Here is a 24999-nt window from a genome sequence, read left to right as displayed (position 1 = left end):
ATCTTAGGTTTTTGTTTTACCCCTAGCGCTCACTCATTCACTCACTGTGTTCGGGGCCCTCTCACGCAGCTCTGAAGAGGGACAGAGGGAATTCCAGCTTTCAAATAATATTGCGAAATCGCATGAGATCATCGGAATTTTCCCCCTGTAATCACCAGTCGGGGACACGAGCGCATCTTCCGCCAGTTAAAGGGAAGTTTACACACACACACACACACACACACACACACACACACACACACACACACACACACAAAATAAAATGCTTGAGAACATTTTTAAAATCGCTGTTCCTGTTTTTTTGTTTGTTTCCGACCTGCTGCGGAGTTTAATTTTCCAACGTTGGGTGATTATTTTTTTTTTACAAGACAAATGCCCAAAACTAGGCTTTCTTCCTGTAGTTGGTAATCTGTTTACTTTCCCAAACATATAGCATTCTTTTTTTTAAACGTGTTCCAGCACGTCAACTACGTGGGGTTTGTCCTGTGAGGTATGGAAAATGAAGGGGAAAGAAAATGTTGGGTCGGAAGTTACGCTGGTGGGGAGGCGGGTCGTGGGGAAAAGGATATAAAGCAAGAGCGGCGGAGCGGACGAGTAGCATTTTGTCGCACTGGCCACACGAGTGATCTCACGTTGAAATTCACAGCGGCCGACGGAAAACGCACTGTCCAATTCCCAGCGTGAGTTTACAGATCAGAGACCAGGGGGAACGGATCTCAGGGGACTTTTAAACCCTACAAGAGAGTTAAAGAGAAATTCTCACTCCAGAGAAACCGACAAACTTCAGCGCGTTCAACTTTAAGAAGATTTAATTTTTCAAAAAATCAAACATGTTGAAAATCTGGGCACTAGCTACCGTGTTCGTCCTTTTCTCTTGGAACTTCACATCAGCTAAGACAGTAAGTATTATTATTTTTTGGTCTTTACAGTAGTTTGGAAGGAAACTCCAGGTAAACAGCGAGGGTCGAGGTTACTGGGGTCACGAGTTTGAGTTATGGAGTTGTTTAAAAAAAATGAAACTTGTTTTTACATTTTGCATTTCTGTTGTCAAAACACACAGTATCCCCCCACCACCCCACATATCTCAACAATAATCTTTTAATTACTCTAAGCGATTTATATAAGCCAGTATCAATGTGTTTCGGTTAATGTATATCGTTGATTAGAATTCCTTTCTGAAAACTTTTATTTTGTCTGATATAAACTAGGGGGGGTGGAATTAGATTCTTCCGATCTGAATCGAAGTTCTTCCAAACCTTTACTGGACTTTTAAGAGTGACATGGGCAAACGCGTCCCTGCCAATCCTCCCCTTCCTCCTGTGATTTTAAAATATGTCTACCCTCTTTACTCACTCCCTTCCCCCCCAGAATATTTCCAGCGTGGTCATAAATAAGGAATGGTAGCCCTGACTGAGTGTAACTTTGTGTCGTTCTCTCTCTCTCTCCCTCCTGGTATTACAGAGGAGGTGGGTTGTTAGGTATGGAAGGGGCAATCAATAGTGACTGGTGGGACATTTTCCTACCCTCTCCTTTACAATCACCATTAGTAAAACTCCCAGCTCCGTACGTGCGTGGAAAGTTCATATATATACCACTTTATCTCCTTGCCAAATATATCTCCAATAACAAGCCTTCACGTGTAGGAACTTTTAATCGCGTTTCATAAAGGATACATTTGACCTGCAAAGGAATTTTCCTAAATGTTTGCATGTTTGCACACTGATGTTTTTTTTCTCTCTCGACGGACGATTACATTGTTTCAATGCTCTTTAAGAATTTGCAGTTGTGTCACCGAGTGTGCTAACGTTTCCCACAAGTACTTTGTAATGCAACTTTGTATTTGTTGCTTGTTACCGTACAAGAGGCCATTTGGCCCGTCGAGTCCACACTGCTCCCCGTGAGCAGTAACATTGGACTCTCCCTTAACTTCCCCGAATTGTTCTCTCTTACGCCTATCACCTGCCCTCTTGGTTTCCCCGCTATCAACCTTGCCTAGGGCGGCCATTCGCCCCACCAGCACGTCCCTGTGATATAGGGGGAAGCTAGATCGCCCAGGGTAACGCCAGAAATCTCGAAGTGAGTGGGTAAACTCCACACAGAAAGCACTGTAATGGTTTTGGTTTAGTTTTGAGATGCAGCGTGGAACAGGCCCTTCGGCCCACCACTAGTTCAATCCTGCACACACTAGGGGCAATTTACAGAAACCAATTAACCTTCTGTAAGGGAAATGGGCAAGGAAATTCCCCCACAGATGCTGCCTGGCCAGTTGCGTTCCTTCAGTACTTTGTTTTGATGTGTCTGCATTAAAGTACTTCCCCAGCTCCATTCTCCCCCTTGTAAATATTTCCTTTATGCAAGCATCTGTTCAATTGGCCATTTAGTTGTGTGTTTAGTTTGGGACGTTTTTAGAGCTGGAGTATTTCAGAGAACCACACTTTTCTGGTTGTGCTGTTATGTAACAGTAACAACAGGTAATTATCCCCGCGGAACACTCCCTCACACAACACCGTGCCAGTTTTTTGTTTTTATTAACGTTGCCACAACGTCAACATTTACGGAAGGTGAAGTCTGATAACGAAGTGCTGAAGAAATAAAAATATCGGCAATTAGATTAGAATTGTTGCAAGCATTCCAACACGAGATATTCGAGGAGCTATTGTATTGATTTTCAAGGTTGAATCGATCTTGAAGTTAAGAATGGTTGAATCTGTTGCCTTGAAGGATAATTTTCTTGTTCTTTCTTGCAATTAAATTCTATGTGGTTAATGGCAGCATGTCCTGAAGTGTTTTTTTTTTTAAAGACAAAATGTTGGAGTAACTTTGTTTTTAAACTTTGAATGACTCTCCAAGTCTGGCGGCATCTCTCTGGTGAAATTGGATAGCCAAAGTTTTTGTTTTTTTCCAAGACCCTTCTTCGGACTTTTTTGTTGTTGCTCGTTTTCATTGGGGTAAACAAAGAAGGGATAACATCTCTCTCATTTTTGTCCCCTCTACAAACCCCCACCTCCACAGTGATACAACCCTGATTTTGCTTAACTTGAGCAGGTTTTTGAGATTAAAAGAGGAGTCACCATTTTGGTTCCCATGCACTTGTTGTTCATGAAGTGTTTGTACAAATTCCCCTCTGTTGCAAAAGCATCTTTTATCACTCCATCCCTCAGACTACGATGGTACAATTAACGTGCAAAGCTTCTGACTAAAGCCTAGAGCTCTGGTCTTGTATTTAATCTGCTGGCACTTGAAACATTCTGTTTGTTTTTGTACATAATGATTTATAAAGTTTGCTTTAAGCATTTACATATTGGCATTCCAGGAATTCCTACTGTTTAAAAATTAGGTCACAGTTACTTGAGACTACACTGGAGTTTGCTGTCCTTTGTCTGAAAAGTGGTGGAAGGATCTGTGTGGCGCAATGGGTAGAGCCGCTGCCTCACATCAGCAGAGCCCTGGGTTCAATCCCGACCTCGGCTGCTTTGTGTTTGTGTGGAGTTTGCCAGTTGTTCCTGTGACTGCGTGGGTTTCCTCCGGGTGCTCCAGTCTCCTCCCACATTCCCAAAGACGTGTGGGTTTGAGGGTTAATTGGTCCTCTAAATTTGATGAGAAAGTGGCCTAACATAGAATAGAATAGAATGATTGGATGACCAATGGTTGGCTTAGACTGAAGGGTGTTTCCCTGCTGCATTGCTAAACTAAAATTGTTCAAATACTTCTGAGTTATATTGAAATTGTTTTTCTTAATTTGTATACATTGAAAAACAGATTTTCATATGTCTTTTCAGTTGAGTACAATGTTACTTACTGTAATTTTGGCCTCGTAATGCTGTTACAATTTGCCTGGATGTTATTTACCAAAGTCAGCTTGTAGTATTTAGCAAATGCATTGGACATTATTCTTTCTTATTTTAGAATCTGTTTTCAAACTTTGAAGCAACTCAATTGTATCTGCAGGTTGGATTGGGAATTTTTAATGGGTTTATTAAACCCAACCAGAGGACTTGGGTTTAAGGTGGGAGGGGAAAGATTTAATAGAAACTGGAGGGGTGACGTGTTCACCCAGAGTGTGATGAGTTTATGGAGCGAGCTGCCAGAGTAGGTAATTGAGGAAAGTGATAGTATGACATTTAAGAGACACTTGGACAGATACATGGATAGAAAAGGTTTGGAGGGACGTGGGCAGTTGGGACTAGTGTAGATAGGGTATCTTGGTTGGCATGGGTGTTGTTTCCTTGCTGTAGGACTCGATTTACTGATTATTGTCTTTTAATTGAACCTGGGACTCCTGTACTATTTTGGTTTCCTGGTATTACGGTCTAAATTGTTTTTACGTTGTTATATTTTAGGGGGAGATGGGCCAAATGCAGGTAAATGGGGCTAACTAGATTGGACACCTTGTTCGGCATGGGTGAATTGGGCTGAAGGGCCTGCTTCCATGCCACATGGCTCGATGATAGTTGCATCGTGAAACCGCCGAGCAGGTAAAGCTACTAACCTGCAGTGCGGCCCTTTGTGTTATTGGAACACAGTTTTGATTTGGTTATTCAATGCACCCTGGGTGGAGAGGTAAAACTGCCTATTCATGCAGTGGCTTAGCCACTGTACAAAACATTCCTGCTTGTGTACATTGAAAGAAAAGGGTTGTATTTGTACAACACCTTGAGACTCCCCACTGCTCTACAGGAAGGAATCATTTTATAAACCTCTGAAGCTTTAGCTACGAGTTTTAATTCCTTTGCTGTTGGACAGGAAATGAATTGGGGAGTATTGTGTTTCAATATGAAGGAAATGTCCCACTTTTCTTTGTTAAAGCAAAGTGCTGTGCTCTTTTGGTCTTTAGGCAGTCAAAATGCAAAATCTGCCCAGAGCTTTCTGAATCCAGAGTTTCTGTGAAAGCAACACGCCTTTCCTTGGAGATCCAGCAATTCCCCACACACTAACACTATCCGACGGACACTAGGGACAATGTACAATCTTTACCGAAGCTAATTAACCTATAAACGTGTACGTCTTTGAGGTGTGGGTGGAATCTGGAGCACCTGAATAAAACCCCCACAGTCATTGGTGAGCGTGACATTTTGCTAATAATTCACAACTCGTGTCCCCTGCTCCTCCCATCTTCTGGAGTTGCAGTACCTGTGCTAGTTTAGTTTGGAGATAGCCTGGACGTTCGGCCCAACCAGTCCATGCCGACCAACAATCAGCTATATATAAGTTCTATCCTTCACACTAGGGACAAGTTGCAATTTACAGAAGCCAATTAACTTACAAACCTGCACTTTTTTTGGAATGTGGGAGGAAAGCAGATTATCTGGCGAAAAGCTCAGGGGGAAACCAAGGAAACTCAGCACAGACAGCGCCCATTGTCAGAATGGAATACTGGTCTCTAGCGCTGTGAGGCAGCAGCCCTACTGTTTGGCCGAAGTCGCCACTCTTTAACATTGACCCGTGATGGAGATGGGTGGTGTGTCAATCACGAGGAGTGGCTCAATCGACCAGCCTCGCCTCAGAACACTGCAAGCTCAAATTCCCAAGGAGGCATTTATTAGCATCCATCCACCAGGTTTTTGAGGCTGGAAGGAAGAATTTCCATCAGTGGGTGAATAGCAGGCGCACTGGCTCTTTCCCACCAACTGAGACATGTGTCACAGCACTTCACTGTCCTTCCAGATCTCCAGCCTGCAGCGCTGAGCCATGCCCCCTGGGCCGTGCAATCAATTCTCCTCGAGCCACTTTTGGGTTGCTTTTTTCTGGCAGTGTGAGAAGAACATCTTTAGTCTTCCATACATTCATCAACAAACTAGAAAATTGTGTAGAAAAGGAGGAATTGCAGCTGCTGGTTTATATTTTAAAAAAGACACAACTTGCTGGAGTAACTCAGCTGGTCAGGCAGCAGTATGGATAGGTGATGTTTTGGGTTGGGACCCTCCTTCAGCCTCAATCATGAGGCGGGCTCAACGAACGTTAGCACTCGCGAATGAGATTAGAAAACAAATTGGGTTATGGAATTCTACCTGTTCAAACAGGAAGAACAAGAAACCTACAAATGCATTGATTCAAACACAATGCAGTTGGAATTGCTATTCAAGCAATTATCCACTGATCGGTTTGCCAATTGAAAAGAACGACACATTACCATGTATTTAAAGCTTAATGCAATCTGCAGAGTTTGTGAATAACAGCAGTCAGCGTGAAAGGACTATGATGTTTTCAGGAACATGCACACACCAACACAAAAGGAAAGAGTAATAAAATAGTGAAGAGAAACTGATTTTCACATCTGATTATTTTGATTTGGACAATTCCTCTATGATGTCTGATATCACCAGCTTTCAGTATTCAACCATCAGGACTTTGCAGACATGGGAACTGCAGATGCTGGTTTACAAAAAAAGACACAAAGTGCAGGAGTAACTCGGTGGGCCAGCCAGCAACTCTGGAGAACATGGATGGGCGATGCATTGGGTCAGGGGTCCTCCTTCTGACTGTTTGTGGGGGAGGGGTGTGTTGGTTGGGGAGAAAGCTAGGAGGAGGAGGGTGCAAGAATAAACCTGGTAAGAGATATGTGGATGCAGATGAGGGTTTTTTGATAGACAGATGGCAGCACAGTGGTAGAGCTGTTGCCTTACAGTGCCAGAGACTGGTTTGATCCTGACTACAGGTGCTGTCTGTACAGAGTTTGTACGTTCTCCCTGTGACCGCGTAGGTTTTCTCTGGGTGCTTGGGTTTCCTCCCACATTCCAAAGACGTATGGACTACGGTAACATTGTAAATTGTCCATAGTGTGTAGGATAGTATGTGAACTGGTCGGCGCGGACTCGGTGGGCCGAAAGGTCTGTTTCCGCGCTGTATCTCCAAAGTCTAAAGATGGTTGGACAAAGGCCAAAAATGAATAGGCAGAGGGTCTGAGATGAGGATGGAAGAGGTACGAATTGTGAAACCAGTGGGAGTTGGTGGGTTAATAGTAGATGTCAGTCCGTCTGCCTCGTCATGGAAGCAGATGGAGAAATGGGAGGGAAATTGACTTTGTACCTGGCTGCATAAGTTTGTGAAGGAAGTGAATATCGTGCACATGTAAAGTCCCTGGAGGAGCTGGTCACACAAGGAAACTGGCCCTGCCTCAACTAGAAGTGCCATGTCACCAGGACAAGGGCCCCCTCTGTAGCCACCAACTAGTGACAACATTGACAAGCTATTGCACACTACCCCACTCTTTTCAAGGGAAGCAAATGGTATTCGGGTCCCAGAATTACGAAGACAAAATTTCTGAAGAAGGATCCAGACCTGAAATGTCACCTATCCATGGTCTCCAGAGATGCTTCCTCGCCCACTGAGTTGCTCCAGCACTTTGTGTCCTTTATTTTTGTAAGCCAGCATCTGCAATTCCTGTAGTCTGAAGAAGGTCCACGGCCTGAAACATCACCCGTTCCTTCTCTTCAGAGATGCTGAGTTGCTCCAGCATTTTGTCCATCAGCAATTCCTTGCTTCTAAACGACGGTGCAGTGTTGAGGGAGGGCTTTGCTGTCAAAGTACCAAAGTGCAAAGGCACTTTTCGTGGATGTAATTTAGAACAGGAGAAACAACGAATGGTCTGATCAAGATTTATCACTAGGCTGTGCACTTTGGAATATTCCCCTCTGAATGCAATGTTGCAAGACTATTCTGCACTTGTATCTTTCTCTTTGCATTACACGTACATGGCTTGATTCTGCTTGTATCTGATTTAATTAGATAGCGCACAATGTTTTCATTATCTTGGTTCATGTGACAATAATAAACATATCCCAATATAATATTGTGCATTGATATTTCACTGGTTCAGTTATGTGTTTTGTGATACAGCGTGGAAACAGGCCTGCAGCCTACTGAGTCGACACAGACCAACTATTACCCATACACTAGTTCTATTCGACCCAGTAGGGACAATTTAGAGGCCAGATAATGTATAAACTTGCACTTCTTTGGCATGTGGGAGGAAACCAGGGCACATTGAGGTAACCCACGCGGTCACAGCGAGAACGTACGTGTGGCACCGGAGGTCAGGATACAACCCGGGTCTCTTCACTACAGCAACACCTTGATGCTTTCAGTAAAGAAACTGAGTCATGGCAGCATGAAGATGAAGTATAGCATGTGAGCCAATGGAAGTCTGTCTAGCAGATGTTTAAGATATTTGGCGGCCACTGTCGCTCCTCTTTCTCTTCCCCTGCCCCCCCCCCCCCCCCACACTCAATCCTCCCACCATTTACTTTGTTTCGAGTGTAAATAATATGAAGTTAGAGGGAATTGTCAGCTGAAACAAAAGGGATTGGAATTCCTTTCTCAGAGGTCAGTGACTGGAGGTCTAATTGACCTTTGGTTACTGAAACCCCTTTGTCAACTTTTGTGTGCTATTAAATGGGGCAAAGGTTGGGGGTCCAACTCTTAAACAGAGTTAAGCATCAGATAACATTGGAGGGGGGAGGGGGGGGGGGAGAGAGAGGAGGAGAGATGAGACAATAATATGAAAGTATTTAGGTGAGGTTAAAGATTTGAGGTTTTAAATCTTGCAATGGAAACACCAGATTTGTTTTGCCTGAAGACCAATGGAAGGGGCAGCAAAGAAACTTGTCGCAGATGTCCTGGACACGGGGCCTTCAGTTGTAACAAGGGGTGGTGCAGCGGTAGAAATGCTGCCTTGCAGCGCCAGAGACACGGGCTTGGTCCTGACAAGATGTGCTGCTTGTATATTCTCCCAGTGGACACGTGGGTTATCTCTGGTTTCTTCCCACACTCCAGACACGCCGGTTTGTAGGTTAATTGTCTTTGGTAAAATTGTTTGCAATTATATTTATGAATAGTATCTGATCTGTCGGGATCGCATGCAAAACAAAGCTTTTCAGTGTAGGAACTGCGGATGCTGGTTTACAAAAAAATCCACTCTGTGCTGGAGTAGCAGCGGTTCTGGCTGCATCTCTGGAGAATATGGATAGTCTATCTTGGTACATGTGACAATAACAAACCTAAACCAGAATCGATGACGTCAGTCACAACCGCTTGCATGAATTGTGTTGATAGAAATAAGATTTGGAGCATAAGCAGTACTATGAGCCTACTCCATCATTCATCAGGATCATGGTCAATTTTCATCTTCATTGTCCAACATTACCCCCATGTCCTCTAATTCCCTTACTATCCAGAGAGTTATTGCTCGGTTTTGCAATGAACTCCATGTGACTAAACCTTTTTATTTAACGACGTTCTGACCCAAGGCATTTTGCAAGTGTTATCAAACAAATGGTGATACTGGCGGAACAAGTCTTCCCCACTGTTATCTGACTACTGAACAGTCCTCCCATAAGCTAGGGTGTAATCCTGATCCTCCAACCAACCACATTGCAGACTGCACTATAATTTGCACTTTCTGGCATTGGCAAAGCTGCCCCTTCCCTGCTGTTCTCTCACCACTGAATAATTTCCCCCAATTAACGAGAGTGTAGTCCTGATCTTCTGACCAACTGCAATGTGGACCTCTCACTTTTAAAAATCTGCGCTTTTTTTGTAACTAATGCTGCAGCACCCAACCTTCCAACCAACTCCAGCATTTTGTGTCTACCTTCGGTTTAAACCAGCATCTGCAGTTCTTTCCTACAGGTTTGTGTAGGATAGTGTGAGTGATCGAAACTATAAGTGAATTAGAGGGAGGAGGATGTCGGTCAAGGGCATGGGAAATTAGTTAATGGCAGCACCACAATGAGTGCCTTCCTTTGACTTATTGGGCGCTTGCCCTTTGAGTTTGCAGATAGTTAGATATATCTCCGCTGCTGGGGTGATTCTTGCAGCCATCTGAATCTTTGGGCTGTTGCCAAGTGTTTGCAAGTCCTGACCTGGGAGATCAGGTGATGGTGGTGTGATCATGACGGTGGTGTGATCAAAAGAGAGAAAGCACTCCCTGCCCTTAGCTTGTTTCCAGAAGTCCCCTGTTACTAGTACATTGAACTCGACTATGAAATAAAAACCTTGGTGTGGTTTTGAGGGTTGCTTTGCTCCAGATCTTTTGCACGGGAGCGACCAAGCAACCCAAATAAGTTTGGAGAAACCCTAAACCAGCCACTGAAGGACTGATATTTCAGTTCAGTATGGAAATCGGCCCTTCAGCCTGCCAAGTCCACGCTGTTCATAGATCACCTTGGACTATCTTTAATCAAATGTTACTGGACTTTATCTTGCACTAAACGTTATTCCCTATATCCTGTGTCTGTACATTGTGGGTGGCTTATAATCTTTCTGCTGACTGGTTAGCATGCAACAAAAGGAATTGGAAGCTAACTAGCCTACAAACCTGCACGTTATTGGAATGTGGGAGAAAACCAGAACCCACCCGGAGAAAACCCATGCGGTCACAGGGAGAACATACAAACTCTGTACAGACAGCACCTGTAATCTGTATTGAACCCAGGTCTCTAGCACCGTGAGGCAGTAACTCTACCACTGCGCCACTTGGTGTTGGTGCTGCTATCCAGTGTCAATGGGACATCCAAATGAACTCCAAACAGCCCAAAGTTCTTCCAACATTTCTCTTTTATTGTTGTGTTGCATTCTATGCTTTAGCCTCCTTCAGTTGTGGTGATTGACGGTTTCTCTGGTATTTGGTTCCATCGTGGTCTCAGCACATGCATTCCAGATATTGATCAAATCTTGCAAAGTTTAGTTGTTTTTGTTAACTTGTGAGGAGGGGACAAGGGGGGGAATTAAGTATTGGGCCAGCGAAAATTAACTGGCTAGAATTCAACATTATAGGACAATAACCGTTTCTAATATGAAATCGCCGTCTGATATTACTTGGTGAGATGTTTTCCCTCTAGTTCTGTCCATTGGTGGAGGGAGGGGGGGCTCTGCCTTTAGGAGAATGCTGGGTGTCTACAAAAGCAGTGAATGTGGTGCCTACACATTGATATCTTGCATCAGCTGTTTGATATCAATCTTCACAAGTATGTGAGTTGTATGGAGTCGCGTTACCTCTGCCTGTCTGAGAAGCGCAGAACTCAATGCACAGAGAGGCACCCAAGTTATTAATAAACTAGCTTATTACACAGTCGTGACTGTTGCCTGTCTCAATTAAACCAAAAAAATAATTGAAAGTCAAGAGACATGTGTTTAGTTTTGGAGATATGGCGCAGAAGCAGGCCCACGGCCCACCGAGTACGTGCCCACCAGTGACCCTTTCACAATCCTCAATGAAGCCAATTAACCTACAAACTTGTGTGTCTTTGGAATGTGGGAGGAAACCAGAGAACCTGGCAAACCCACACAGCCACGGGTAGAACGTACAAACTTCGTGCAGACAGCAGCTGTGGTCAGGATCATACCCAGGTCTCCGGTGCTGCTCTTGCAAGCCTTCATCTTGCACAAGTTACTGCAGAGTCGGTGAGGGGATAGTTCAGGGGTCCTCCATGTTGGATTGGGTTACCTGGTGCTGGTGATCTGGACAATCTCCTCTGTGATGCGGTGTAGTGGAAGGAGGTCCATTATGTCTTTTATGCCGCTAACATTGGGTGATCTGGGTGTCCAAGCAAGTCACTTCTGCACAAAGTTTAAGTCTCGGTCATCTATCCATGTTCTCCACAGCAGCTGCCAGACCTGCTGAGTTACTCCAGCATGTTTCTGCCTACCTTTGAGCAGCTCTGTGCCTGGGCTCAGCTGCAGTGCTAGTGAAGGGTGGTGGGTTCACATCCAGCGTCTTCATTTTACTGAAGATAGACGCAAAGTGCTGGAGTAACTCGGTGGGTCAGGCCGCATCTCTGGAGAAAAGGCATGGATGACTTTTCGGGTGGGAACCCTTCTTCACATGGCATCTGCAGGTTTTTTTCTCTACATCTTAATGGAGCGAGGGTCTATATCGCCGCCCTGCTGGTCTGGATGGCTACAATCAACACTCTCCCTTCCTACTCCACTGTTCTAGTAGCTTTGTTTATTTGGTTACATGCTCGGAAGTCGCCCTGCTGTTACTGTACACGTGCACGCTACTAATCCAGCTCCAACATGTTGTGGCTAAACCTGCCCTGACTTAGTGAAGGTGCGCTTTGTTTTTTAATTTCTCCCACTTTCTTCTTCTCCAACTTGCTTGCCTGGTGGTATGTGTGAGGTCTGTGTTTACACAGCTGTAGTGTGAAGATGCGTTTCTGACTTGCTTATCCTGCTCACCAGTGTATCGGGGCCCCTCGCTCTCTGAGTCACAGAGCCACGCGGCACAGAAACTGGCCCACCAGCCCAACTCATCCATGCCGACTCGGATGCCCCATCTCTGCTGCTCCCATTTAGTTATCACTCTTAACATTTCCATGTACCTGTCCAAGTGCCTTTTTAAATGTTATCAAATTGTACCGGCCTCAGCTATCTGCTCGGGCAGCTTGTTCTATATACCCATCTGTGTGTGTGGGGGGGTGGAGGAGCAGTAGAATTTCTGCATTACAGTGCCAGAGACCCAGGTTCGATTCTGACTATAGGTGCTGTCTGTCTGGATTTTTAAAGTTCTTCCTGTCAACACGAGGGTTTTCTCCAGTTTCATCGTGCACTCCTGGTTTGTAGGTTAGTTGGCTTTGGTGAAATTGTAAATTGTCGCTAGTGTGGAGCATAGTCCTGGTGTGCAGACTCTGTGGGCTGAAGGGCTTGTTTCCACACTGTATCTGCAGTGGGCCCCATGTGAAGAGGGGTTTTGATTTTATCTTGGATCTGATGAGGTAAATGGTTGAAATATGACCAGCCTCCAAGTTCCAGGGAAATCAGCTGATCTTTCCCCCCCCCCCCCCCCCCCCCCCCCTTTAAGATTTGGCTCAAACGAAGAGAGGATTTGGCAAGAGGTGAATTTGTACGTCCTGTTGCGTTAAAAAATTTCCATGACTAAGAAGTTGTTGCAACAAAGTGATGCCTTGGAACAAATTCTTCATGACTATCCTTGTGATGGGATTGTTTGAAACAAATCTGCTCTCTGTCACATTGTAAAGTTACCACCACTCTATGGCGTAATTGGAGAGGGGGATTGGAAACAACTTTAATTTTAATGCTGACATGAGAAACTGCAGATGCTGGAATCTTGAGAAAATGACAAGTGCTGGAAGAAGGATCCCAACCTGAAACAGCACCTATCCATGTTCTCCAGATATGCTGCCTGAACGGCTCAGTTACTCCAGCCCTGTTTGTTTTTAATTTCAATGTTGCCCTGCTGAATTGTATAGACTGGCCACAATGTACTGTATGGCAGGAGCCATTTGGCCCTTCTATACTAGCCCACAATTCCACTAGAAATATAGCTTTCTTGCCTGATGAAAGAAGTTTTCCAAGACCAAGCTCCATCACACCTCAGCCCTATTCTTACATGCGACAGTTTAGAGACACCGTGGAAACAGGCCCTTCGCCCCAACGAGTCCGCGCCAACCATCGATCCTACACACTAGGAGCAATTCACAGAAGCCAATTAACCTACAAACCTGTACGTCTTTGGAATGTTGGAAGGAAACCCACGTGGTCACAGGGAAAACTTACAAATTCCATACAGACAGCACCCTTGGTCGGGATCGAACCTGGGTCTCTGGCAGCAAATCTACCTCTGCGCCACAGTGCCTCCCTTGTCTGCCAGCCTAGGCTATGACTGCCAGGAATTATTGGAGCCTGCCGTTGGTAGGAATAATTGCAGACTGCTGATACTAGAGATGGTGCCTCCTTAATCCTTAGTTTTGAGCAGTGCATTAGTAAAATAAATTAATAGGAGTCATGATCACTGGTAGCTTTATCTCTGCATTAACTGGCTGGAGAATCTCAAACTTCCCAAGTGCAAGCTAGTGGTGTGGCTGGGTGTAGTTGATAGTGGTGAAAGATGTTAGGAGGAGGACATATGGTGCTGTTGCAGTTTAATATCTCTCTCGAGTCAGTCTTACAGCGTGGAAACAGGCCCTTCGGCCTAACTTGCCCACAACCTGTCCCCTCTATACTAGTCCCACATGCCTGTTTGGCCCATATCCCTCTAAACCTGTCCTTTCCATGTACCTGCCTCAACTACCCCCTCTGGCAGCTTGTTGCATACGCCACCTCCCTTTGTGGAAACAGTCACTATTTTAGTGTTGGTGTTGTGTAGCGTTAAAATAAAAAGTAACTATCTCCATTGCCCCACTACCATAAGTTTTTAAATGCTTTTAAAGGGCTTGAGGGTCAGGCTTGTTTTTTTAAAAAATTGGCTGAGGATTAATTTTCAAGCCCCAAATCCCACCCTGCTGTGGATGGGCTGTAACTGAGCTGCAGGAAGGTCGCTGGTTATGTGTGTACAAGTGGAGCGTGGAGATGGGATGGCTGCCAACTTGGTTTTGTTGAGCTCTTTGCCGTTGCTTGCTGCTGGAATGTTAGCTATGTGGCTGAAGGGCTGTAACTTTACACGCCATCCTTTTTTAAATCTCTCCTCTCCCCTACTTGCACCTTCTCTCCAGCCCCTCCACAGGTCAATTAACCACTGCTTGTGTAGGGCGCAGTTAATGTGTGATGTGGACCTTGTGTCATGGCATTCTTGGTTTCTCAAGACCCCCTTTTACTCCCCTGCCCAGCCTTCCACTCCTGGAACCTTGAAATCACTGAATTCCCCCTCCAGTATCGATAAAGGATTTAATTCCTTGGAGCTTGGGAGGATGAGGGGTGATCTTATGGAGGTGTATAAAATCATGAGAGCAATAGATGGGGTGAATTCAGTCTTTTACCCAGAGTAGAGGAATCAAGAACCAGAGGGCATGGGTTTAAGGTGATAGGGGAGGGTAAGATTTAATAGGAATCTGTGGCAACTTTTTTTACACAAAGGGTGGTGGATATATGGCATGAGCTGCTGGAGGAGGGATTTGAGGCAGGTACTTGCACACATGGACGAAGATACATGGATAGGCTAGGTTTAGAGGGATATGACCCAAACACTGGCAGTTGGGATTAGTGTAGATGGGCCTTGTTGGTCAAAGGGGCAAATTAGGCCAAAGGGCCTGTTTCCACATTGTACAACTCTATGACTCTGAATCTATTAGCTGCCAGGCTTTGTCCTGCTCCTCCTCTCTTCCTGCTTTCCATCCTCGTAACTATCAGTCTTCAGGGTCCCATCCCAAAACATCACCTGTTCATGTTCTCCTGAGATTCTGCCTGACCAGTTGCCTGATAACAGATGGGAAGAAACTATCCCTGAATCTGGAGCATTTTCACACTTCTGTACCTCTTGCCTAATGGGAGAGGAGGGTGAGACTGGTCCTTGATTATTTATGCTGGTGGCCTTGCCGAGGCAGCATGAAGTGTAGATGGAGTCTGTACTCTGGTGTACGAGACTGAATGTTCTGTTCAGCTGAGAGAAGGTCGAAGATTATTAATTCCATCTCACTTGGTCTACAACATCACTGGCATTACAGCTTGATGCACCATGAGTTAAGTGTAGAAGATGAGGCACAAGGTCTGGAGGGACTCGGTGGGTCGGGCAGCATCTCTGGCTGCCGGGTGATGTTTCGGGTTGGGGCCCTTCAGATTTCAGATCGCCTGTGTCCACCTATCACTTGCCAGGCTTTGTCCTGTCCCTCCGCTCTTCCACCGTCTCAGTACACCAAAGGACAGTGCTGGAATAACTCGGCTAGTTAAACAGCAACCCTGGCGAACAAGGGTGATGATTCGGGTCTGAAAGGGGTCCTGTCCTGAAATGTCACCTATCCATGTTCTCTAGAGATGCTGCCTGACCCGCTGAATTACTCCAGCTACAGTGGACTCTGATTCCCCGTTACTGGTAATGGGTGTCCCCTTTGTGTTGAATTTGATACCAGCCTCGTGGACTGTGAAGCTGGATTGATCTGAATAGTTCAGTTCCATTTTCTGGTTTGGTCGCCATGAATTTAATTAAATTGGTGGAAGTAAAACTTCAATTAGATTTTGTCGTCACGTTATTTGAAGAGAAGGTCTCTGGCTCCCATCCATTTGCATTAATAAGTAGGCTATATATTTATAGCCCTCTTCCTGTTTATGTCCTCTATGGAATGCTTTCACTAAAACAGTAAGAATGTCACACTTGTTTTCTCCACCAGCATGTGACTTGGAGCTTGTGCTAGCTTGACCTTCTTGAGAAGGAGAGAGCGGGTTGGAGTCTTGGTTTAGTTTAGAGACACAGTGTTGTGATGGGCCCTTCGGCCTACTGACTCCTTGCTTACCAGCAACCGCCCCCTACACTGGCACTATCATACACACGAGGGGGCAATTTACAGAAGCAAATAAACCTCTCAATCTGTATGTCTTTGGAGTGTGGGAGGAAATCGGAACACATGGGGAGAACGTACAAACTCCATACAGACAGCACCCGTAGTCGGGATTGAACCTGGGTCTTTGGCGCTGTGAGGCAACAACTGTACCGCTACGCCACTGTGTCGACCCAGTCGCTGAAACTAAAATCTTTAATTAATTAACCAAACTCGTTTGAGGGGGGAGATTTTGGGGGACAGGGTAGTGAGGATGGAGGGAGGGAGACACAGCTGGTAGAGCTGCTGCCCCACACTGCCAAAGACTCCAGGTAGGATCCTGACTTCGGGTACTGTCATTTTTTGCTCAGTTTAATGCAAACGCAATCCCAGCTTATGTACAAAGTGTATAATTAGCCCACTGAATGGCCTGTTTTTCCATGCTGTGTATATCAATTAATTCAATCAAAAGCTCTGATATTTACGTATTGCTAGTGTTGTGACTATACTGACCAATATCTTTTATTTAAACCCTGAAACAGCTAAAGGAAGATGACACGAGTCATCTCAATGAGCTGGAAGGTTCTGGTTATGCGGAGTCCAGTCCGTACCCTGGCCGCGTGAATGAATATAGTTCTGGATATGGTTCTGGAGACTACGACGCTGACAGTGGTAACTATCTTCTTGCCTTTTTTAAAAAGTGAAATGGATTTATTTTGAGTGATAATGTAGTGGGATGGGTTGAATATTTTTCCTTCTGGGAATTTGAGGGGGAGAAAATTGTATAAAATCGGGGGAGGAATAGATCGAGTCTTCCAATGGTACTAGGCACCCCCATCTCTACCAATTGTTCAACTTGCCTACTTTGACATATACCATACATAGATACAATCAAGCCAAACTCAAGTACAATAGATGGCACAAAGGGGAAGATAGAGTGTAGAGTCTGGTTCTCAGCATTGTCACACACCAGTTCTAGAGACCAGGGTGCTGTTTGTGTGTAGGTTAGCACGTTCTCTCTGTGACGGTGTGGGTCTCCTCCAGTTGCTCTGGTTTCCCAAAGATGTCCGGGTTTGTAAGTTAATTGGCTCTCTTGTAAAATTGTGGCGAGAGTGGATGAGAAAGTGGTGTAAGGTACAGCTAGTCTGAACGAGTGATAGATGTGCACTTGGTGGGCCAAAGGGCCTGTCTCCATGCTGTCTCTCTAAACTAAACTTTGCTCGTTGGGGGTGATGGATGAACAGGCAACAAATAAATGACAATGAATGCTTCAGTTTTGCCATTGTATGTGGGATAAAGCAAGGCTTGATGGAGGTGAGGGGGAAGCAGAGGTGGCCAAAAAATTTTTTTTGGTGTAGGAATAAACTATAGATGCTGGTTTACACCAAAGATAGACACACAATGCTGGAGTAATTCAGTGGGTCGCACAGCATCATTGGAGAAAAGGAGTAGGTGATTTTTTGAGTCAGAATCCTTCAGTCGGTGTGCCTACTTTGACAACGTTCTCCTCCTCCCTCAGACAGGAGTTCGGCAACACCCTCTCTCACTGCTCTGGCCTCTTTTCCCCTTTAATTTATGTTCCGACCCAAAACGTCGCCGCCTCGTTTTCTCCAGAGATGCTGCCTGGCCCACTGAGTTATTCCAGCATTTTGTGTCTATCTTGGGTATATTTTTAATGCTCTGTGCCTGCCCTGCAGGAATTCTGATAGTTCGGCTGGCCTTTTGCTCTGCCTGCCCCCTCTCCGCTCCCTCGTGGGACTGTCGAGTACTATCGCTGATCTGCTGACAAAAGAGGAAGTGGCTTTGAGGAACACGTAGCTCATGACTTCAGAAGCTGCATTTCCCTGAATCACAGTACAACCTGTAACCGAGGGGGTTTCTCTGCTCTGCTTTGCCTGTTAACAACACATTTCTTTTCTGCGAGACGGTGGTGGAAATTTCAGCCTGCGTGCTTGGGGGAAATGCCATCAATGTGCTCAAATGATCATTATCACCTGCATTTTGAGCTAGATTGATTGAAAGATTTGGGTTGGGCACCTGTGACCTGTGTGGGTTTTCTCCAGGTGCTCCGGTTTCCTACCACATTCCAAAGACATGCAGGTTTGTAAGTTAATTGGCTTTAGAAAAAATTGTAGATTGTCCCTAGTGTGTAGGATAGTGATAATGTACAGTGTGATCGCTGGTCGGCGTGGACTTGGCCAGCCGAAGGGCCTGTTCCACACTGTATCTGTAAAATAAACTAAAGATAAACATGGAGAAGGGCCCTTCTGTCCACTGAGTACACACCAACCATCAATTGCCCATTCACATTAGTTCCATGTTATCCCTCTTCCTCACGACTCCCTATATACTAGGGGCAATTTATAGAGGGCCAATTAACCTACAAACTTTCATTTGGGAGGAAACTGGAGCACCCAGAGGGAAAGACATGAGGTCTCGGGCAAAATGTGTAAACTCCACACCTCTCCTCCGCCCCCCCCCCCTCCCCTTGAAGTTCCCCCGAAAATGTGGCAAGTTGGCTGGGTGAGGTGCCCGATCTCGACCTCATCAGGACTTCTGCAGCCAATCGGCTGGTCGTATTCCCCCCCTCCGGCTTGACTGGAACAAGCAGATCCGTTCCCATAGCTGACCTCAAGCCAACCTTGCCAGCTGTTACCTCAGCGCCACCGAGGCTGTGACTTCTGTTGATCAGATAATGTGGCAAAGGGCTCTGGAACTGAGGGTGCCGGAAAGTTGATGGTTGACCTGTTGAGGCATTGGAGTTGATCTGTTGAGTTTGCAGTGTAAAGGGCTGATATGGACAGAGTGGTGGAATATCTGCTCATTGACCCATTTGTCTATGGGTGTTGCCTTGTGGATCGGTAGCCTACCCTGTGGATCATTCCCACTTAATTCCTTGGTCTCCTTCTGGTCCGATTGGGACTGGGGAGGGAAGCTTGTCTAAATGTTGTGAATGGTGGTGGTTAATTTGCAGATTGCCAACCAGATTTTCTTTTCTCTTTCAGATGAAGAGGAAGATCCAATCGATGATGAGGTAAGATGAGTTCCATACTTCATTCAACAATAGAGTTGTATAGGGACTCGGTATTGAAATATTGGGCTGATTATTGACTGATCAGAGGGTAGAGTTTACAACACTTTGGGGACCTTCAATGAATCCCTTTGTTAACTTTGCATTGTCCAAACCGGCGTTTTTGTACACAAAGGGGCTGGTGTGAATAATTATGAAACATTTCGCTTGGCCTGATACTTAAATGGTGCCGTTTAACACTTTAGAAGTCCCATACTGCTGCGTACCACCACAAAGCAGTGGGTCAAACCAAAGAATTGCACAGCCAAGGCCATTCAGCTCTTCCACCGCTGATGGCTGTGTACCGCACAATCGAGAGAACATTTAATGTGGATATAGCTAACATGTTGGCCATCTTTAAAATTACCCCTGGAGTTGAGGACTGGTTAAGAATCTATATTGGGTGCTATCGGTACCAGATAAGAAGGCAAATTTCCATTCTAAAATGGTAAACTTGATTTATAAAAAATGACAATCCAGTAGTTCCATGTCCACAATTAAATGCCTGTTTTTAAAAATGAAATAATTGGTCAATGGTGCTTTTATTGTCACGTGTGCAAATGCAGAGTGAAATTCTTTTGGCTTAGGCTTATTATTGTCATATGCACCAAAGTGCAATGAAAAGTGGTTTTAGTCTAGACTGGGGTACGGTGATGTGGTTTAGTTTGTACTCGGGTACAGTGGAAAGCGTTTAATTGTATGCTAACCATTCCACGGAAAGACAATAGATGATTACAATAGTCCAGTAGAGTATTGGCATACCTAGCCACATCCCCGATTAACACAATGTACTTAAATAGTTCACTGAGCCTGCGTGGAAGAGGGAACCAATCTAATTTATAATGCAACTGTTCTTCCCTCAGGATGAGGATGAGCTGGACAATCGCATCAGCGAGGATGATGTTGATGTGGCCATGAATGAAGAGAGCCCCGTGCTGAACAACGAGGTGCTCACGAACAAAAATGCCCCGCCACGTGACGATGTCGACAACCGGATCGCTTTGGCCAGCACCAACAACAACTCCAGCGTGTTTGCAAGCACGGAAATGCTAGCAGGTACAGGAAAAATGATAGAATATAGAGCAGCATAAGGACAGGTTGTGCTAGACTATTGGGCTGCATTAGCTGCAGAGAGAGCCTGGATAAACTTGGACTGTTTGCTCTGGGGCATTGGAGACCGAGGGGGGAAACAAGATAAATGTCCTATCAGGGACGTTCAAGGGTCACAAAAGTCACTGGAATGGAGTTGGGAGGTGTGACAGGAGACTTTTGTTGCACTAGGAATAGACTCGATGGGTCGAATGGCCTAATTCTGCTTGTATTACTTCTGGCTTTATGAACTAATTGACTTAACTCTCTTCCTCAGCTATGATTGCTGGTGGGACCATTGGCCTCCTGTTCGCCATCCTGCTCATCTTGCTGCTGGTCTACCGCATGAGGAAGAAGGACGAAGGCAGCTACGACTTGAGCAAGAAGCCCATCTACAAGAAGGCGCCCACCACTGAGTTCTATGCATAAAAATAAAAACCTCGGCAGGCATTTCTGAACAACAGACTTTATATTCTCTCCGACCATCTGCCTTCACCAAACTGGGAGAAGTGGAGCAACTACTTGCAGCCAGTTTAAAGCTTCTGCTAATCTTTTGTATTCTACACATGAAATCCACTGTCAACTGGGGAAATTTTGTCTATCCCAGATATAAGAAAAACATTATTTTGTAAAGACATTGCTGGAAACTACAACCTAGCATTGTCTGTTACTTGCACGTTGAGTATTTCTGCCAAGTTTTGTGGTGAGGGAGGAGGAGAAGGTGATGAGAGACTTCACTGTCCTAACATTTCCAATTTTTGTTTTTTTTACTTTGCCCCAGAACCACAATTGGTTTCCCCTGTAGTCTGGCTCTGCCAGGTAGCTCTGTGGAATAGCCTAGCTTTCTCAGAAACCTTGTGTCTCGAACACCAACCTGCACGTACACCACCCCCCTTTAAAGAACCACAATAGCATTTCCTTTGGAAAGTTTTTTAAATGTCAAACTGCTTTGAGTTGATGTTTCCCAGCCCAGGAAATTGTTTGCATCTGTATTTTTTTTCTCGTCTCCCCAAAAACAGACACATTTGGTTTTATTAAATTTGCTGTAGTCATGTGCTTAACCATAGATCAAATTTTGTAGCATTTTATTACTGTATACAACTGCATTTACTGGCAAAATCTCTGTAGGACTGTTTTTAACAAATTTCCTGCTTTTTAAATTATCTTAAAATATGTTAATACCCTCTTTATTTCAGTGTGACTATTTTTAAACACTGTTTTGAATGAATGACTTAAATTTTATGGACATTCTTATCTATTTGCTATTTCATTTTATACACAATTTGATTATTGGTAGTTTCCATTTTCTTTGGTGCTTCACAAGAAAATGTAGGTTGGTCATAGAAGTTATTTTATAATAAAGAGACTTTTGTTCTTTTTAAAAAAAATAACCCAAATTTCTGGAGGAAAAAAATCGCCCCTTTTACTTTCTGAAGGTAGGAAGGATAAACTGCCAACATGTCATAGTTGAACAGACCAATCTTCATTTAGAAGAGAATTTGACCCAAGTTTCTTGTTGCCAGGAGACTTTGATATTTAGAAACATGTACAAGTCAACCACCTATCAGTCTGCACTCCCATTCCCTGGGTACTTGAGGCAATTTTAATTTAAATCCTTTTCAGGATATTTTGTACACTAATCTCTTTCTCAAGTAATCAAAATCTCTTGATCTCTCTCTTTGTGTAATCTCTAGTAACGTGAAGGCCTTTGACATTGATGCCTTTATTTAATTTGGCTGGGTTTATTCTTGAGGCTAACATTCTATGACAAGTGGAATGGAAAGAAAATGTTTGCAGAAATGAAAAAAGTTTTAAAAGTACTTCTGGCTATTTGCCATCTGAGAAGCCTTGACTCTGGCCTAAATCTTCCTCCGCTTTGGTGTATAAATACAACTCTTAAATATGTAGTCTACAGAGTATGGGAGAGCAATTTATGGATTAAATTATTTTAACTCATTTATGTTTGGCATTTGGTCCTGTGTATGTTAAATGTATTTCCTGTTGAGCAATGTCAATTTGTAGATAGACTCTGGCCCATTCAGACTGAATTACCTTTTTGTTTTTCAGCAAGGTGGGTTATCTCAATAACTTGGACTTTTTTTGTGTGACTCCTTTGAAAATCCCACTGCAGGAGTATGGTGGCTGTGTCCAATATTAGGGGGGGGGGGGGGGGGGAGGAGACAATGAAAACATCCGAAGAGGGGTTTGGAGGGAATTGCAAACCTCAGGACCAGAAAGTTAAGGGTGTGAGAAATGGGAACAAAGGGAAAAAACTATGCGTGATTTAAAAAAAACTCTTTTACCCAAGTCAACTGACCTACAAACCTTTGGGATGTAGGTGGAAACCAGAGCACCCAGAGAAAACCCACACATTCACAAGGAGAACGTACAAACTCTGTACAGACAGCACCCGTAGTCGGGATCAAATTTTGGGGAGTAAGATCAGCAAATACGATGCTGTTGCTGATGTTCCTTTTACCCAAAAAGCGTGCCTTGGGGGTCAACCCAAAACATTGCCTGTCCATTCCCTCCACGGATGCTGTCTGACCCATTGAGTTTCTCCAGCTCTTTGTGTTTTGCTCCTGATTCCAGCATCTGCAATTTCTTGTCTCCACACCATTGTAATTGCTTCACTAAACTTGAAGTTGAATTTGGTTAGTTCCAAGTCTTTCTTCTTCGTCTGTGAGTCATTTTGGCTTGCAAGAACAGTTTATCTGAAGAGAGAGATTGGGATGGAAACTTGCCCTGTACAGAACAGAATTAATTACCTTAGTACTTCCAACCTTTAGTACTGGAACAAAATTCTAACACGTAGCTGCAGTAATGATTACACGTTAACACATCGAGGTCTAATTTCCATCCCATTCAGTGCCACAGGTTACTGAATTGTAATCTGTATTACTTTGGGCATTTGTCATTTAAGCCAACAATATTTGTTGTCTGGCCAAGATAAAATGACTCGTGGTCTCTCACTAACCCCATTTTAGCCCCCTTTTGGCCATTCGGTAATAAGTGCTTTTATAAAACAAAATCTTGTTTCTCCTTGAATGAGCCCCTACTTTGGGAAAGTCTTTGCACAGTTGGGTCCTCGTGTACTGAGAAATAAGCCCAGGTACAATTCACTATGGGAAAATATAACTTTTATTCAATAAAACTATATTTTGGTACGCAAAATAATTTTAGTGATTCTTTGGATTGATGTTGGTGTAAATATTAATGGCAACATTCTTAATGGCACTTGGTGTGGGAAAGGGATCTTATAAACCAGGAATGTATCACAGAACAAATCTGTTTGTCTAGCCCCTACTACAATTCAACCCGAAATAAAGCATAACAGGAATAATGGAGCATTGCTTTTAACTTTTTAGCTTCATTCATCGGTGCCAACTTGTGAGTTTAATCTGGGTATGACGTGCCCTTGTGTTTGGGGGAGGGCAGGACAGGACGCAAGGTTCCTGTGTTTTATGGTACTTAGCCACCTGGGGTTTCTGAAGAGATTTGAGTTGTGAATTGTTTTTGGATTGATGGGGGGAGGGGGGGAGGGGTCCCTGTGTTGCTGAAGTTCCTCAAGAATTGGTGCCCAGTCCAGAACTAGCCTCTTCCCTCATTGGGATGGGGAGTGGTGAGGTGTACAGATGGTGGAGAAAGTGCCAATTTGTTTCCTTCCAAGTGCCTCGGGTTGGATCTTGTACACAGATGGGCACATCATTGGCATGCTGGAGATGTACGGCACCATTGAGTGCCAAAATGTTCCACTTTAGATGTTGCTACTCTGAATACCGGTATACTTTGTGTGTGGTGTACCTACACTGGTCTGGGTCTACTCTAAAATCCACACACCCAGTTCCAGCAGATAACGGAGTCCAATTTTTCCTTATTAACTTGCCAAGTGAGAAACAGACAGGATTAGCTGGAGCACTGGTTTACACACCAGTCTCGAGTTGGATTCCATGGAGAAATGTCAGATAGCATCTCTTTGTTTCCCAATTTATAAGGGTTAAAATTGCTCCCTCAAAGTTCCAAACTGTCTTAACACCAGTGGAAAAGCTGTAACTTGTCTTTGTTAACTAATTATTATGTCTATGGAATAAAAATGATGATTTTGCTATTTTCAGATCTGTATATATTCATATGTTTTAATTTGTTCTATTTCTGGATGTATTATGTAAAAAAAAATAAAGCTATCTTTACAGAGGCTGGGACATTCTGTCTTTGTCGGTTTGTCAAAGGTTTGGTTACTGTATGAACTTGGATCAACTCCAATCAATGGCACTTGCACCAATATTTAGTGCAGAGCTGCAAGAGAGCATTTGCATTTTGGCACTGCTCAACCCTGTGAACTTCAGTGGGCCAATTATAGTGGCGCAGCGGGTAGAGCTGCTGCCTCGCAACACTGGAGACCCAGTTTCGAACCTGACCTTGGGTGCTGTCTGTGGAGTTTGCATGTTCCCTCTGTGACCACGTGGATTTCTTTGGGGGCCTCTGTGCAGGTTAATTGGCTTTGGTAAGTTGTAAAATTGTCCCAAGTCAAGTCAGTTCTATTTGTATAGCACATTTAAAAACGACCCACGTTGACCAAAGTGCTGTACATCAGTTCAGGTACTAAGAACGAACATACAATGGCACATAAACATA

The 24999-nt window shown here is 44.3% G+C and overlaps 1 protein-coding gene across 1 annotated transcript; it reads left to right on the top strand.

The window, feature by feature from the left end:
- The first annotated feature begins 611 nt into the window (after positions 1-611).
- sdc4 (syndecan 4) lies at positions 612-24559 on the top strand. Its single transcript, XM_078418850.1, has 5 exons — positions 612-899; positions 16748-16877; positions 19211-19239; positions 20139-20331; positions 20642-24559. The coding sequence occupies exons 1-5, from the start codon at positions 831-833 to the stop codon at positions 20791-20793; spliced, it is 573 nt and encodes a 190-aa protein (XP_078274976.1). The 5' UTR covers positions 612-830; the 3' UTR covers positions 20794-24559.
- The last annotated feature ends 440 nt before the right edge of the window (positions 24560-24999 follow it).

The sequence above is a fragment of the Rhinoraja longicauda genome, chromosome 22 (genome assembly GCF_053455715.1).
Source record: "Rhinoraja longicauda isolate Sanriku21f chromosome 22, sRhiLon1.1, whole genome shotgun sequence".
Lineage (NCBI taxonomy): Eukaryota > Metazoa > Chordata > Chondrichthyes > Rajiformes > Arhynchobatidae > Rhinoraja > Rhinoraja longicauda.
Note: the sequence above shows the minus strand (reverse complement) of the source record. Positions and strands in the feature narration are given on the sequence as shown.